The sequence below is a fragment of the Hippoglossus stenolepis genome, chromosome 5, assembly GCF_022539355.2.
Source record: "Hippoglossus stenolepis isolate QCI-W04-F060 chromosome 5, HSTE1.2, whole genome shotgun sequence".
In the NCBI taxonomy this organism is placed as follows: domain Eukaryota; kingdom Metazoa; phylum Chordata; class Actinopteri; order Pleuronectiformes; family Pleuronectidae; genus Hippoglossus; species Hippoglossus stenolepis.
In genome coordinates this window covers 18885852-18899842 of record NC_061487.1, presented here as the reverse complement: position 1 = coordinate 18899842, position 13991 = coordinate 18885852, and the positions used below count along the sequence as shown (strand labels likewise).

Below are 13991 nucleotides of genomic sequence, written 5' to 3'. Positions count from 1 at the left end.
TCTTTTGATCAGATATGTTCTAGCATGACTGACCTCTGTGGTATTTATTTATTTTTTAACAAACCCAGGTAACAGCAGCAAAATTAGCTTCATTTGAACATTAAAATGAATATAAACACAAAATAAAATAAGGCTTCATTCTATACAGTGCCGAGGACGTAAACTCAGGTGTCCAGTCTGCGTTTCTTCATGTGCTGTCCTTGTCTGTACGGACTGAAGGCTTCGCCTGTAAAGTGAAAACATAAGAAATAAATGATGCTGCATTGAATTCATTCAACAGCTCATTTACCAAAAAGCGAGTCTGCTCCTGAAACTTCACCTGGTCTCCCCGGATACGGGTTCTGGTATTGAGGTGTGATCTGAGCCCTTTCCTGTCCTCTGCCGTGCGACGGGCCCTCGACGGGTGGTCTGCCCGGGGATCTCTGCGGGGTCTTACTGCGGGTCTGCATCTGGTGATTCCCAGGCGTGCTGGGCCGGAGCCCATTGGACGGCGGCGCACCTGCGGGGACATCCAGCTCCTCGATCCCATCCAGATTGAAGTCCCAGGCGTCAGGGTCATCTGCAGAGGGGGACAAGACAGATGTGAGTGAGGAGGGACGGTAACCGCTGAACAAAGGCAGGTTCCCTCACCTCAAACTGTCTAAGTAAGTTGAGCCCTCTGCTGGTGGCTCACAGCACCTGCTAAATACTCATCCCTGCTCCTGGGTTTGGCCAAAGTGCTGCTGCTCATAGCAGGTCCAGCTTCATGACCTGGGGAACAGAAACATCAACAGACCAACTACAGACTCATGTACACTAAACTGCCATGAGTGTAGAGACTCTTTACACTGGGGTTCTCCCACTACTGGCCCTAGGACCCAATCTGGCCCACAAGATAAAATAAGGCCCTTCATGTTTCAGTGTTGCATCTTTACTCTGGTGCAAAAAGTCTTTTACTAAACCAACAACAACTGAGGTGTAGAAACTGGAGGAAATTGAGTTTCAAGAGTTGGACAAGTATATTTTGTGGCATTAAATGTCTCGTTTTTCTTTATGGTCTGAAAAGTAAAAAGTCACAGATTCCAGGAATAAAAGCTCAAACTGATTTAAAGAAGGTTCACAGAAGAAATGTATTGTTTGAGAGAAAAAGACAGAAAGATCTGTCCAGTACGAGGTAATCTGAGTTTGAGGCCGCAGCTTTCAACGATGAATTATTTAACATGTGAAACCCTCACCTCCACTGGATCCTCGACCAATAGGAACCTCCGCCTCCTCAGACTTGGCCTGATCCGGTTTTTGATGCTGCATCTTTTCCTCCATCTCTTTCCTGAACTTCTGCTGCAGCTGCTGCTGTCGAAGCTTCCTCAGCTGTTTGGGGTCTGTGTGCACGTCAGACCCGTCAGCGTCCACCGGGTCCATGGCAGGTCTGAGAGCAGGACAGGGAGGAATAATATCAAATGTGACAGCTACAGAAGAGATGAGGAGGTGTAAAGTGGCATTAAGGTCAGTGTGTACGTGTGTAAAACAGTCTCTGGCTCCGAAAGCGCAGGATATTATAATCAAAATGTGTCAATTGATTGTTCTTAATACAACATATGAACCCTTAAAACCAGAGCTGTTCACCTGGTGCTGCTGTTCTCACTCTTCATGCCAGGAGCAGGGCCAGCATTAGGAGTGTGGACGTCTGAACAGTTCTGGTTCTGGTGGAGGATTCTGGGCTCCAGGATTCTGGGCACCAGACTGGAGACCCGGGCCTTCTCCGCTAAAGGTTCCCCCGGGGAGCGTTTGGTCTGGGCTGGGTCGAGAGGAGGAGGAGGCTTCGTGTGGAGGAGAAGTGAGAAGTTTCAGCCACCACAGATTTTCTGAATGAAAATAAAAACGCTAAATGCTAAAAGTTGAATTTACTGTGTCTGACCTTTTTGGGGATCTTGTTTATGGCGAGGAGATATTCTTTATCCAGGATGCAGTTTCCGAGGGAATTTCCAAAGCATCTCAACAGAACAGCACATATATCTTAGGGCGAAAAATCTAAATATATTTTTTCTTTATATATTAAGTATGAAAATTTAAATGTCAGTACCTCATTGCTCTCTTCATGCCGTCAGTAACAGATTCCTTTCTCGCTTTTTCCAGTGACAGAGCTTTCGACTTCAGTCCCTCGCTGACTCCGTAGCCTACATCCTCGTGAAAGGCACCGTCCTGGAGGAGAGGAGCACGTTACACACAGATGGTGACAGGGGGGAAGGATGGAGAACATTTCCGCTGAACTTAGTTTTGATGAGATGATCTGTCATGTGACTATTTTGCTAGAAGCACAATGAAGAAAAATGTGTGATCTAACCTTCAGCTGCACTTTGATAAACGCACTGACTCCGACATAGAACTTCCCGTTGATGAGGTCGATAAAGTCTGTAAAACACAAACAGTTCCTGTTACTCTGGCCGTACGGCTGGTTTGATGTGAAACAGCATCCTCTGGAGAAGAGAAGCTCGGAGTCGTACCGACGTTCTGCTGAGAGATGGAGTGCGACCATCCGTTGTATCCAAACATTTCGTTTGCCAGACCGATGACACGATGTCCTTCAACATAGCAGACCTGTTCAAACCAGAGCGAAACAGAGTTGAAGCCAAGTGATCGTATGCAACTATTGGTTGTAAAGTTTTTATTCCTGCCTGATTTTTTGCTCAACCCATCTGTTGTGTCGATACTTTAAATGTGTGAGACACATTTCTAGAGTTCACATAAACTGTGTGAATTTGCGTCACCGCTGGAGCGAAACAGTCAGACACTGACAGAAAGAAAAACAAAGACTTGCCCTCTGTCCTCCTCCAGCCACCCTGGTACTGATGTACTCTGGACCCAGCCTCTGCCGCAGAGCGTTTTGCACCGCCTGGTACTCATCGGCTGTGTAGGTGCACTGTCAACACAGTACAGATAAGAGGAAAAAACACACAAACGCCCACACACACTAAAGACTAAAATCTCAAAACATTGTATTTACTCTATTGAGGAGGTGACGTTTGTGTCCCTGTTCATTGGTTTATCAGCAGGAATATTTGCAAAATAAATATAAAATGGAATGACGGGACATGGGCCAGGAAAGAACTCATTAACTTTAGGTGTGGATCCACAATTTCTTTATTTTTCTTGGCCTAACCTTCACCTAATTTTGGGGCCAAAAGGCAAGTCCCAATAATGTGACTGTGTAAACACACACACATACAAAGAGTGTAAGTTTGGGTGTGAACGTGCACCATTCGTAATGTGTGTCTACGTTTGTGTTGAACAACTGAATCTGAGCTTCTGTTTCCATCAGGGATGTGTGATGTGTTTTGATTCTCAGAGGGAAGAGAAGTGTGCGAAGAGGATCAAAGACGTGAGGAAACACTGGATCCTTCTCATGGCCGCCCTCAGCTGTAAACCTGTTGCTCGGTTGTGTGAGTGTGATCCAGACAGACTTTAACAGCAGACCTCTGTGTGCTCATCCTGCTGTTGAACTGTGAAACACCACTGACTGGTTTCATCACAGCTGAACTTTGCCTTTTGTAATTCATTCATTCTGATGCACCTGAGAGGAGGCACGAGTTTTAAATGAACCTTCACAGGAGTTAGTGGTGTGATGTGTCCCCGCCCCCCTGTGAACCACCGACCTGTCCGAAGCACCTGGCTGCAGAGGGGCTCTTCTTCTCCTCCATGCTGCTGCTGGACACGGCTGCAGCATGGACAACAGCACTGGTTAATACAGCGAACTAACTAATAACTAGATAACCAATTAACTAACCAGCTATACCGTTCGCTTGCCTGAGCCACCAACACTTAAATCATTCACAGCTTTAGCCTGTTCACTGGAAGCTAACCGGAAGTGAAGCTCACTTTAGAGTTTAGTTTACCTTCACTCGCTAATAACAAATCACACGTGACTCAACACCGCAGTAAATGAGCTGATATACGAATAGAAACGCAAACTCACGTGATAATATTCCTCAGACGAAGGTTCAGCGATGAATGAATCCTCCGCAGTGTTTGTATATCTGCTACATTTCAGCTAATATGAGTTAAACTGATTTAAACACAGTCCATGAAGTAAACGCTCTTCTGAACTTCCCGCTCGGGCTACGGGGGGCGGAGCCTATGCTGCCTTCAAGTCCGTCGGAAAATATTAAACGTTTTTTTTGTGTTGGGTTTTTGCAAAGATTATAATCTGGAGTTATAGGACTGGTAACAGACGTTGTGAGTCTTTATATTAAGTGTTTGTGTCTGCTTCAGTTTTGTTGATATGGATTTTATCCCCCATCACTTCTCAAGAGCAGTCTGCAGCCTCATCATTCTGCTGTTACCATAGAAACCATATTCGGTTACCGAGGGATTATTATTTTTCAGTACTGAGTAGTAAATGTTCACAGTGTGTATTTAACTAGAGATACTAGAGACACCGTTCAGGTTCATTATAATCATTGAATTCATATAATGAGAAAGATGTAGAAATCTAATATTTGACTTCCACTGTGGAGTTTTTCAATGTGTTTTTATCCACATTGAGAAACTGTGATGGTAATTAAATTAATAATAATATTAACACATTGTATTCTACAGGATCAAACTGGACAATTACAATTAAGAAAACAAAACATCAAAGACACCGAGCAAAATGTTACACTACGCAATGACAGTGAATGAAATAAATAAACTATCTTCTTTATAGGGTGTGTTAGTGGGAGTCTCCTTGATCCAAAGAGAGATTTACTGCACCAACAGATTAACTGTCACAACATATAAGTGTCATCATGTGTTTATTTACCAACGGTTCTATTTGTGTAGCAACAACAACAACAAAAATCACATTCTTATATTTGGGGATTAACTGACAGTTTCTGCATGCATGATTTGTCTCATATACATGCACACACACGATGTATCTTCTAGTAATTTACACGCGAGACTCAGTTATTTACATGAGGACCCGTGCAAATGGAGGATTATCTTCAAAATGCCTACGCCTGCACTGGCAGATGGCAAAGACACAACTGCATAGATTAGGGTCAATGGGTATTATACTGCCTCCTATTCTATTTACTGTATATAGTTGTGTTGGCCACAGCAACAAGGCACATCCATACACCCGATTGCACTGTAACGAACTGTAACTACTGCAGCTCCTGCCTCGTTTGCTCTCAACGAGCCTGTGTTTTTTATGTTGTTGGGTTAACAATATGTGTGTGTGCGGGTGTGTGTGTGTGCATGTCTATCTATAGTTGTGAGGACCAATTTCCGGTTCAATACCATAGTTGTGAGGACATTTTGACATTGTGAGAACATTTAGGCTGGTCCTCACAAATCCAAAGGTCTTTTTGAGGGTTAAGACTTGGTTTTAGGGTTAGAATCAAGTTTAGGTTAGGGTTACAATTAGGGTTAGGTTAGGTTTAGAATTAGGTTAGGGTTAGGCATTGGTTTAGATAGTTATGGTTAGGGTAAGGTGCTAGGGAATGCACCTTAGGGTTAGGGTTAGGGTCTCCCTATAGTTGTCTATAGAGAGACAATAGTTGTCTCTCTACAGTTGTCCTCACAACTGTAGAGAGACGTGTGTGTGTGTGTGTGTGTGTGTGTGTAAATGTCTCCTGCATGAGTGTGCGTTCTACTGAAAATTGTCCAGACACGTCCGCAGCTCGATAAACTCAATGCAATTATGTCCCCCCCCCCCCTGCGTTTGGCAAACTGCTTGAACCAGCATGCGCGTCCACGTTAGGCCCGCGTGCACGCGTCCAGGTTCGTTTTGCATCTCGTCAAAACAAAGCGGGGGCGCGCCGGCAGAGAGAGCGAGCGGAGAGGCGGTGCACGCTTCATGAATGAGTCCCTCTCCTCCAGCACCGCAGCCCGGACCCTCCATCCAGCCGCCTGCGCCCTGACGCCGATGCCCCGCGTGTGTGCGCAGTCCGGCGGGGAGCAGCGCAGCCGATGAGCCCGGACAGTGGTCGTCTCCCGGCAGGACTACATGAGAACACACACACCCCACCACCAGGAACAAGTCGACGGGAGCAGCAACGGTGAGTGCGGGCTGCGGTGGGCGGGCAGAGGCGCATGACACACGGGAACTTTGTGGCCATCAACGACCCAGGTTCTGTCCAGAGGTGCGTTCAGCGATCCGCCTGCGTCAGTGCGCGCGTGTTGACAAGACGTCCACGTTGTTTACTGTCACGCTCATTTTATCCACGCAGGTGAAAAACGAGAGGAAAAGCTCCACGTACGCACGACTGCCTGCACATTCCTCCCTAACGTGGACTGTTGACTGCGCGTCCGGCCCATTGATTACCTGGGTTATGTCGAATAAACATGCGGATCGGCTGTAGCAGGGCCACGGGGAACAAATGGTGATTGATAGAAATGAAAAGAGGAATCGATGTGTGTGTGGTCGCCCTAAAAGACAAGGAGGAGGAGGAGGAGGAGGAGGAGGGGTGAACAAAAGCAGAAATGCCCAGACTGGCGTGGCACGTCGGGTATACAGTGTGTGTGTGTGTGTGTGTGTGTGCTGTGTGTAGTCTGTGTGTGTGTCTGTTTATGTCTGAGATGTGATGTTAGTCTAATGAAACAGATCAGACACACCAGTCAGTCATTGATCACTGGATCACACACAGAGAGGCAGGTTTGTGTTGTGTCTTTGTCTGATGAGTGACAACAGCCCAGACTGTTGTTCTCCCCTCTGACCAGGGGATGGTGCTCCACCGTGTACAGTAGGTTTCTATGGGGAGACACCCAAATACACGGTAATACACACAGAGAGAGAGAGAGAGAGCAAAAGAGAGAGAGAGAGAGAGAGTAAGAGAGAGTAGCGTGGTTACGTGGCTTTTACAAGAATAACAATCTGCTCCCACTCACACTCTACATGCACACACATGCAGTTCCCTATTTTTCCCCTGATGTAATATGTGTGTGTGTGTACTTGTGCTTATATCTTTGTGAGGACCAATTTTGAGCGTAGTCCTTACAGAGTGAGGACATTTTGGCAGGTCCTCACTTTTTCAAAGGGCTCTTTGAGGATTAATACTTGCTTTGGGGGTTGAGATGAGAATTAGGTTCAGGATCAGGGATTTAGTTGTGATGGTTAGATCAGGTTCAGGGGCGAGGGAATGCATTACACCAATGTTCTCACTAAGATAGGAGTTCAAGAAATTGTGTGTGTGCGCTTGTTTTTGTTGCCTCTAAAGGACCTTTTCCAGTATTAACATTGACTTTGTCAGGACCAGTAGACCTAACGGGGACTAAGCCTGGTCCTAATGAGGCATAATGTCAATTCTGAGGTTAATTCTAAGGTTAGGGGTAAGATGGGTATGTAGTTAGGTTAAGTTTCGGGTTAGGCATGAATCTGTCAGGGTTAAAGTTAGGGTCAATGTTTTGGTTAAGCTGTCCACAATGAATAGAAGTCAATCCAGTGTCCTAACAAGTATAGCCTTGCAAACTTGTGTGTGTGTGAGAGATTGTAGTAAATTCGGAGCGTAGGTTGAGCTCCGATTGCAAAACACTCCTCCATAGTGTTGTAATAACGGTCGGTGACAGAGGAAACAAAAAGCAGCCGACTCATTTCACACTACAACTCCTTGTTTTGCTGCTGTGCCCCTGTGACTGTGAGATTTACGGTAAATTTTTATCTTGTAGTGCTTTTATGTTCCTTATTTCATTCATTGTCTCAGAGTAAAGGGCGGCAGCTGGATCCCAACTGTGTCAGAGCCTCAGAAGAAAGCTGTTTGCCTCACGTTGCTGCTTCAACATAAACCCAAATAACCATTCCTCCATCATTTCCTCCCTGGTGCTCAGATGCTCGATGGACTCCGGAGGAGGCATGCCTCCAGGCCCTCCCCCCGACCCCTGTCCCTCAACTTCAGCACCTTCTCCGCCCCTCCCCCGAGCCCGGACATGGACAGCAGCAGCGAGCATCCAATCAGGAGGTAAGGCTCAGTTCCTGGGATTAACATTTCACAACATAAAGCAGCATCCTGGGAAATGCATGAACTATTCATTAGCATTAAAAAAAGATCCCCTCATCTCTGGTCCCAGAAGATTTCATTACCCATCAGAGCTTTGCCTGCAGCGTGTTGACCTAATGATAATGATCTGCTGGTGGGAAGTTGGATTGACTCATTTCCTTATGAGTGTACATCTCATCAGTCTGTACACCTGCTTTCTGTGGGTTTTGGTACTTGTGGGTCTGGAATGTTTTTTTAAGTTCAGGACATTTTATTTGAATGTGTGCACTTAAAAGTCTGATAACACTTGTACTCTAGAAGTGAATCACGATTTAGGAGAATTGCTTGACTCAGACGATTTGATGTGTCACACACAGAGTTGATCCAAGATGGAAAGCGAAGGGCCCAATAAACAATGACCAGCTTCTTGCAGATGCATCATGTCGCCAAATACAGCTCCAGAAAAAAAAGAGAGAATTTGCGAGAAATGTTATCTGTAATTTAAAGAATAGGAAAAAAAGTTCATCTTATTTTAACACAGCTATAAACATTTATTTGTAGTTCATTTTATAGTTACATTTGTACAAATTCAAATGTATATATAACAATAATATTGTGTAGTTTTATAGAGATTATGAGGCAGACTATTTTAGATTTATGGATTAAACAAACAAGTAATAACAAATGAATATGTCCGTTTTTTGATAGATGGATTTTGTGAACATTGGACAAAGCTATGCTAACAGTTTCCCCCGGCTTCCTGTGTTTATGCTAAGCTAAGCTAACCAGCTCCTAGCTCTAGCTTCATATTTACCACACAGACACGAGAGTGGTATCAATCTGCTCGTCCACGTCTAAGTGAAATGTTAAAATAAACTTTTAACCCCTTCATGAGTAGTTCAGACAACACTGATACTGAATGTGACACAGGGGGTGGAGAAAGGTTTTTACAAGCTGTTCCAGAGAATAAAAAAGAGGAGGAAGTAGATATGGTCATCAAATACAGAAATCATCAGCATCAAGACCACAGTATCAGCCAGTCGCATGTATTGTTCTTCTTTTTGACTTCTTGTTCTGCAGCAGCCGTGTTGTAAATCTGAGGGGCAGAGAAACCTTCTCAACTGTGTTGTATTGTGTCGCTGCTTCCTATCCCTGATTTTGTTGTTGCCAATAAGCCGGATGACTTCCTCCTCCACATCCCCTCAACCGCTTCACTCTGCTTACCCTGCAGATCGTTTGGCATCTGTGGTTCTGCATAAATATTTGTTTGCATCAATGGCTGTATTGTACCGACAGGGAGGCAGTGAGGGGAGGAAGAGAAGGCCTCCGACGGTGCATGTGCTATTGTTATTTCTTCTCTTGTGAGATCTCAGGCGGTGCGGCGACAACGTGGCCCACCTCTGGGCTCGGCTCCACCCATCCTGCTCTTAACGTGCTGCCCCTCTCTCGCGACGCATTATCCTGTCCTACTTCTCTCCTCCTCTGTCGCCGGCCACTCTTTGTCTTGTCATTGTGCTTTTTCTGTCTCGGTGCTCTCTCTCATTCTCTCTCTCTCTCTCTCTCTCCAAGACACGCTGCTTGTGCTCTCCTCTCCCCCTCCGGCTAACTCCTCCTTCTCCTCCTTCTTCTCCTCCTTCTCCTCCTTCATCTCCGTATCAGTGCTTGTCAACCCAGCGCCTGACCTTCTTTCTCTCCTGTCCAGCACCTTGCGTATACATCCTCTCATCTCTTCCTTTATATCTCCCTCATGAGGACTCTGCACCGGCTGAAGTTGATGAGCTCCCCCAGCCTGAGCGAGCTGGGCAAGAGTGAGAAAAGTTCACCGGAGGACAGAGGGGAGAAGCAGAAGAGGGCAGGATCCAACGCCACCTGGAACAGGTACGACGTATAAGATGCAGGAATGGCTGGTGTTTGAATACTCCGTGATTTAGACCGATTTAACGCGTCTGATGTTACAGCATCCACAACGCCGTCATCGCAGTCTTCCAGAAGAAAGGTTTGGCAGATAACGAACTCTACGTCCTCAACGAAGGTGTCCGGTGAGTTTAGTCACAGAAATAGACGCGTACAAACACAGCACAGGGAAAACTTACCTTATTTTAGACTGTCGATGTCATTCTGTGCTATAATTAGTCTGATTACTGTCTGTCCTGTGTATGCTGACTGAATGATTTCTTGTGAATGAGGTTGTTTTGTGTGTGTTGTGTGTGTGTGTGTGTGTGTGTGGGCCTGGGGAGTCATGTGGTCCAGCCAGATATCTCATTATCTTACCAAACCAGATCCCTCCCTCCTATCACATCAGCCTCCGTTGTAGCTCAGTAAACACATTTCCATGTACAGAAAAGCCACAAAAGGATTCACACACACACACATTTCTTAAACTACACAGCAGACTCTGGATTATAACGCAGGGAAACATGGTGTTTGGTAGATTGCTATTCGTTCTGTGGTTCAGTCTCCTCGAGTAGTTATGAACAAGTACACACACATTGTTACTGACAGCGATTGAACAGTTTTCATTATAAATGTATTAATTGTTGGTTTTCTCAGGCATCTGTTGAAGACTGAGCTGGGGTCCTTCTTTACTGAATACCTTCAGGTAACGCACCTCTGATTTTAAATGAAAACTTTATTCAGATGCATGAAACTCACTGGTAAATTTAACAGAAGTATTTATTATAGAGAGAACACTCGACAGTGACAGCACCTCAGATAATTATTGTTTTCCTCTCACAGAACCAGCTGCTGACAAAAGGCATGGTCATCCTCCGGGACAAAATAAGGTTCTACGAAGGTACGACTGCTTTAATACGTCGTCTGAAAATATATTGTAGTGAACCGAGCCTAAATGAACTGTCTTTTTGGCTCCTCGTTCAATCGATGCAGGTCAGAAGTTACTCGACTCTCTGGCAGAGACGTGGGACTTCTTCTTCTGTGACGTCCTCTCCATGCTGCAGGCCATCTTTCATCCGGTGCAGGTACACAAACGTCTTCAGACTCTGCTTGTTTTGGTTGTGTGTTTGCTGCCCAAAGGGTAAGTTTCAAACTGCTCTGGTGTTTTCCGTGTGCAGGGTAAGGAGCCCTCGGTCCGACAGCTAGCTCTGCTTCACTTCAGGAACACCATCGTCTTAAGTGTAAAGTTAGAGGACGCCCTGTCTCGACCCCGGGCCCGTGTTCCCCCCTCTGTTACACAGATGCTGCTTATTCTACAGGTACGGGCCTGTAGGCACCAACTTCACTGCTTCTCTTCTCTCTCACTGTTTGGAAGTGTCTGTTTTTAATAAGGCAAATCAGCATTCAATAATTATGGTAATAATATTAATAATACTAATACATTTTATCAATATATCACGTTTTAACAAGACATTTCACATGGGTCTAAAAAAACAGAGAAACCAAGGACAAGTAAAAAACAAAAAATGGAAATTACACATCATAATGACAAGTCACTAACACGAGTGTGTATGTGTGAGTCACTAACACAGACCATAATCACCTACTGTTTCACCCCTTTAGTTAAAGGTTAAATATATAATCAGCGTCATCTTTAGTTTACACTCAGCTGACTGTGTTTGTTATAGGGGGTCCATGAGTCTCGTGGTGTGAATGAGGAATACCTGAGGCTGGAGTCTCTGGTCCAGAAGGTGGTCTCACCGTACCTGGGCACCCACGGTCTTTGCTCAGGAGACGGACAAGAGGCCGACTGCTGTGTTCTTGGTGAGACAGTGTGGATATAAAAACCAAAAGCAAAGTTTTGAGGCGGAGAAACGGTTTTTAATCAACACTGTTCCTTCTTTTCCTCTGGTCTGTTAGAGAAGCGTTTATCGTGGGGCTGGCCCAAGCCTGCAGATCAACCGTCTAAAAACCCTGTGGTACGATCCAAGAGCTACAACATCCCTCTGCTGCTGACCCCGGTGGCTGAGTATGACCCAGATGCCAGCTCTGTTGGCAGTGGAGGAATTCGACGCCACTCGGCCTGTGAGATTATATCATGCTCGGAGGAACAAGGACTCGCCTACGCTGACCTGGCCCCAGGATCCGAACTGTCTGGCCCCTCCTCCAACAGGCTGTGTGTGGGCTCTCAGTTCAATGGTACGGCAAAAGATTGAGACTTCTGTATCCATCATTGTTGTTTATTATGTAAAAACAATAATCATGATGTTATCTGTAATAATCCAGCTCCCTGTCATTCACAGGTATTGTACAAGCAGGAGCCAGTGGCATGGCCTTGCCTCTCCCGTCTCCCCCCATTCATCCCCTCCACTCCTCAGGAGCTCTCCACGGCACTGAGGCCACAACTACAATGACTGATCTTAGTAAGGGTGCATCCTCCTCGCCGCCCAGTGAATCATCCAGCCCCGAAACCATAATTGGACAAGTGCTCGAGTCTGCAGACTCAGACTCAGATGGGATATTTATTGATTTCCCTTCTCACTCATCAGAAGCTATGGGGTACACTCGCGAAGGCAGGCAGAGCACTGTGTAGCTGTGGTCGCCTTTAGGAACGCACGCGGTACACACATCAATAACCTGGGACAAAGATAAAACGTACACTTCATTAAAGGGGTACCATCTTCCTTATTTACTGTTGTACGGTGGGTTTCCATGACGACTCATTTCAAAGTGGTGTGTGACAACCTTGTAACTCTACAATGACATTGTTTAAAAAAACATGAAAAACACAACACAAGCTGCATTAAAACTGCAGTGTCTGGCCCTATTAGCAACTAATTTAGCCTTTTTATTTATTGAAAATCTTTGGGGTATTTTGGCTTTATTGACAGGACAATTCAGGTATGAAATGGGGCGAGAGAGCAGGGAAATCAAACGGCAAAGGGCCAAGTCAGAACCGAACCTGCAGCCACTGCAGGACGACCCAAGCTGTCTAGTTTGTCCTTTTAAAAAAACCTGAACCACTGTATGATTTTGACCTGTTAAGTAATTATAATATGTAAAGATGTAAATATTCATTACATCTTCCATAGAAACAAATTGACTTTGACAAAGATCTTGTTGGTTATGATCTTTTCATTGGATTTGCTGACGAAAGCCTAAAACTAAACTATAGATTATCATCATGTCCTGTAAATCTATAGAGGGGCACCTTATCCTTCAAATGGTAAATTGACAGTATTTATATTGTGCTTTTCTAGTGTTATTCGTCTCTCAAAGCTTTACACCACGAGTCACATTTACCCATTCACACAAACATTCGTAAAGTGTTTATATGTGCCTTGCTTTACCACACACATAAACTCCCTTAGGGTACATTGTTTTGCCTAAGGACACTTCAACACATGGAGGAGGATCGAACCATCAACCCTCTGATCAGTGGACTACCCACTCTACATCCTGAGGATAAAACCAGAAAACCGAATCAAAGTGGGAGTTACAAGGTTTTCACTCATCTTTTCTGCGAACATGAATTTTACAGCTGCCATTTCAATGGAAAATGTCTGGAACTTTTTTTCAACATGAGTTTGTTTCGGCAGTAACACAGTGATCACGTCCCACTTTTGTACGACACCTTCTGAAAATGTGGAATTGTTTTTTTTATTGTCAGCCGCACTCAAAGAGGTCTAATGCAAAATTCTCTTCTTAGAACATCAGTGTGACAGCATTTGCTTTTTTCTCTATTAGCTGTGTGCAGCAGGAGTTTGAGGAATATGCCGATGTTTATTGTTTACAATTGACAAAGACATGAATATTTTGACTGAATGTTGTCTCACACACTGTATTTTGCACCACCACTACCCTGTAAATAAAAGTGCATCGTTGGTTTTTAGGACAGCTAATTAGTGTAAAGTGAGCTTTTACCTTGAATTCAGATTTTAATAAGGCATTTTTAACTGAATCTTTTTCAAATGATGTTTTACCTCAAGCGTTTTGTACTTTACTTTTTTGACAATCTATGATGTCTACGGAGTTGTACTTTGTATTAATTTGTTATACTAGCCCAGTAAAAAAAATAAATACATTTTAGTAATGTTTAAAAACATGAGTCATCGCCCCTTATTGTAAATAACTGATTTACTGGAAACACAATATTTGTCCTGA

General features: G+C 44.6%; 2 protein-coding genes across 3 annotated transcripts; one reads left to right on the top strand and one right to left on the bottom strand.

The window, feature by feature from the left end:
* Nucleotides 1-23: 23 nt before the first annotated feature.
* rad52 (RAD52 homolog, DNA repair protein) lies at nucleotides 24-4096 on the bottom strand. 2 transcript variants are annotated; one of them, XM_035157431.2, is made up of 11 exons: nucleotides 3950-4096; nucleotides 3630-3691; nucleotides 2795-2896; nucleotides 2481-2574; nucleotides 2321-2388; nucleotides 2060-2178; nucleotides 1895-1970; nucleotides 1603-1796; nucleotides 1215-1405; nucleotides 320-559; nucleotides 24-226 (listed from the first exon to the last, which is right to left on the bottom strand). In XM_035157431.2, the coding sequence occupies exons 2-11, from the start codon at nucleotides 3672-3674 to the stop codon at nucleotides 165-167; spliced, it is 1191 nt and encodes a 396-aa protein (XP_035013322.1). In that variant the 5' UTR covers nucleotides 3675-3691; nucleotides 3950-4096; the 3' UTR covers nucleotides 24-164. The 2 variants fall into 2 exon arrangements, with proteins under 2 accessions (XP_035013322.1, XP_047195967.1); XM_047340011.1 differs by having other exon boundaries at nucleotides 2795-2883.
* A 1653-nt stretch (nucleotides 4097-5749) lies between these two features.
* On the top strand, nucleotides 5750-13930 carry prr5a (proline rich 5a (renal)). Its single transcript, XM_035157430.1, has 11 exons — nucleotides 5750-6020; nucleotides 7786-7916; nucleotides 9687-9812; nucleotides 9893-9973; nucleotides 10485-10533; nucleotides 10671-10728; nucleotides 10821-10912; nucleotides 11006-11146; nucleotides 11516-11651; nucleotides 11748-12026; nucleotides 12131-13930. The coding sequence occupies exons 2-11, from the start codon at nucleotides 7786-7788 to the stop codon at nucleotides 12418-12420; spliced, it is 1383 nt and encodes a 460-aa protein (XP_035013321.1). The 5' UTR covers nucleotides 5750-6020; the 3' UTR covers nucleotides 12421-13930.
* Nucleotides 13931-13991: the final 61 nt, after the last annotated feature.

Bases quoted from the DNA above. Each gene is read 5' to 3' on its own strand.
- rad52 (XM_035157431.2), bottom strand. From the start codon at position 3,674: ATGGAGGAGAAGAAGAGCCCCTCTGCAGCCAGGTGCTTCGGACAG. The intron at 1,797-1,894 runs GTCAGACACAGT...CTCCACACGAAG, and splicing joins TAAACAAGATCCCCAAAAAG to CCTCCTCCTCCTCTCGACCC. The intron at 227-319 runs GTGAAGTTTCAG...TTCACTTTACAG, and splicing joins CCCGTATCCGGGGAGACCAG to GCGAAGCCTTCAGTCCGTAC.
- prr5a (XM_035157430.1), top strand. From the start codon at position 7,786: ATGCTCGATGGACTCCGGAGGAGGCATGCCTCCAGGCCCTCCCCCCGA. The intron at 7,917-9,686 runs GTAAGGCTCAGT...CTCCCTCATGAG, and splicing joins AGCGAGCATCCAATCAGGAG to GACTCTGCACCGGCTGAAGT. The intron at 10,729-10,820 runs GTACGACTGCTT...CAATCGATGCAG, and splicing joins CAAAATAAGGTTCTACGAAG to GTCAGAAGTTACTCGACTCT.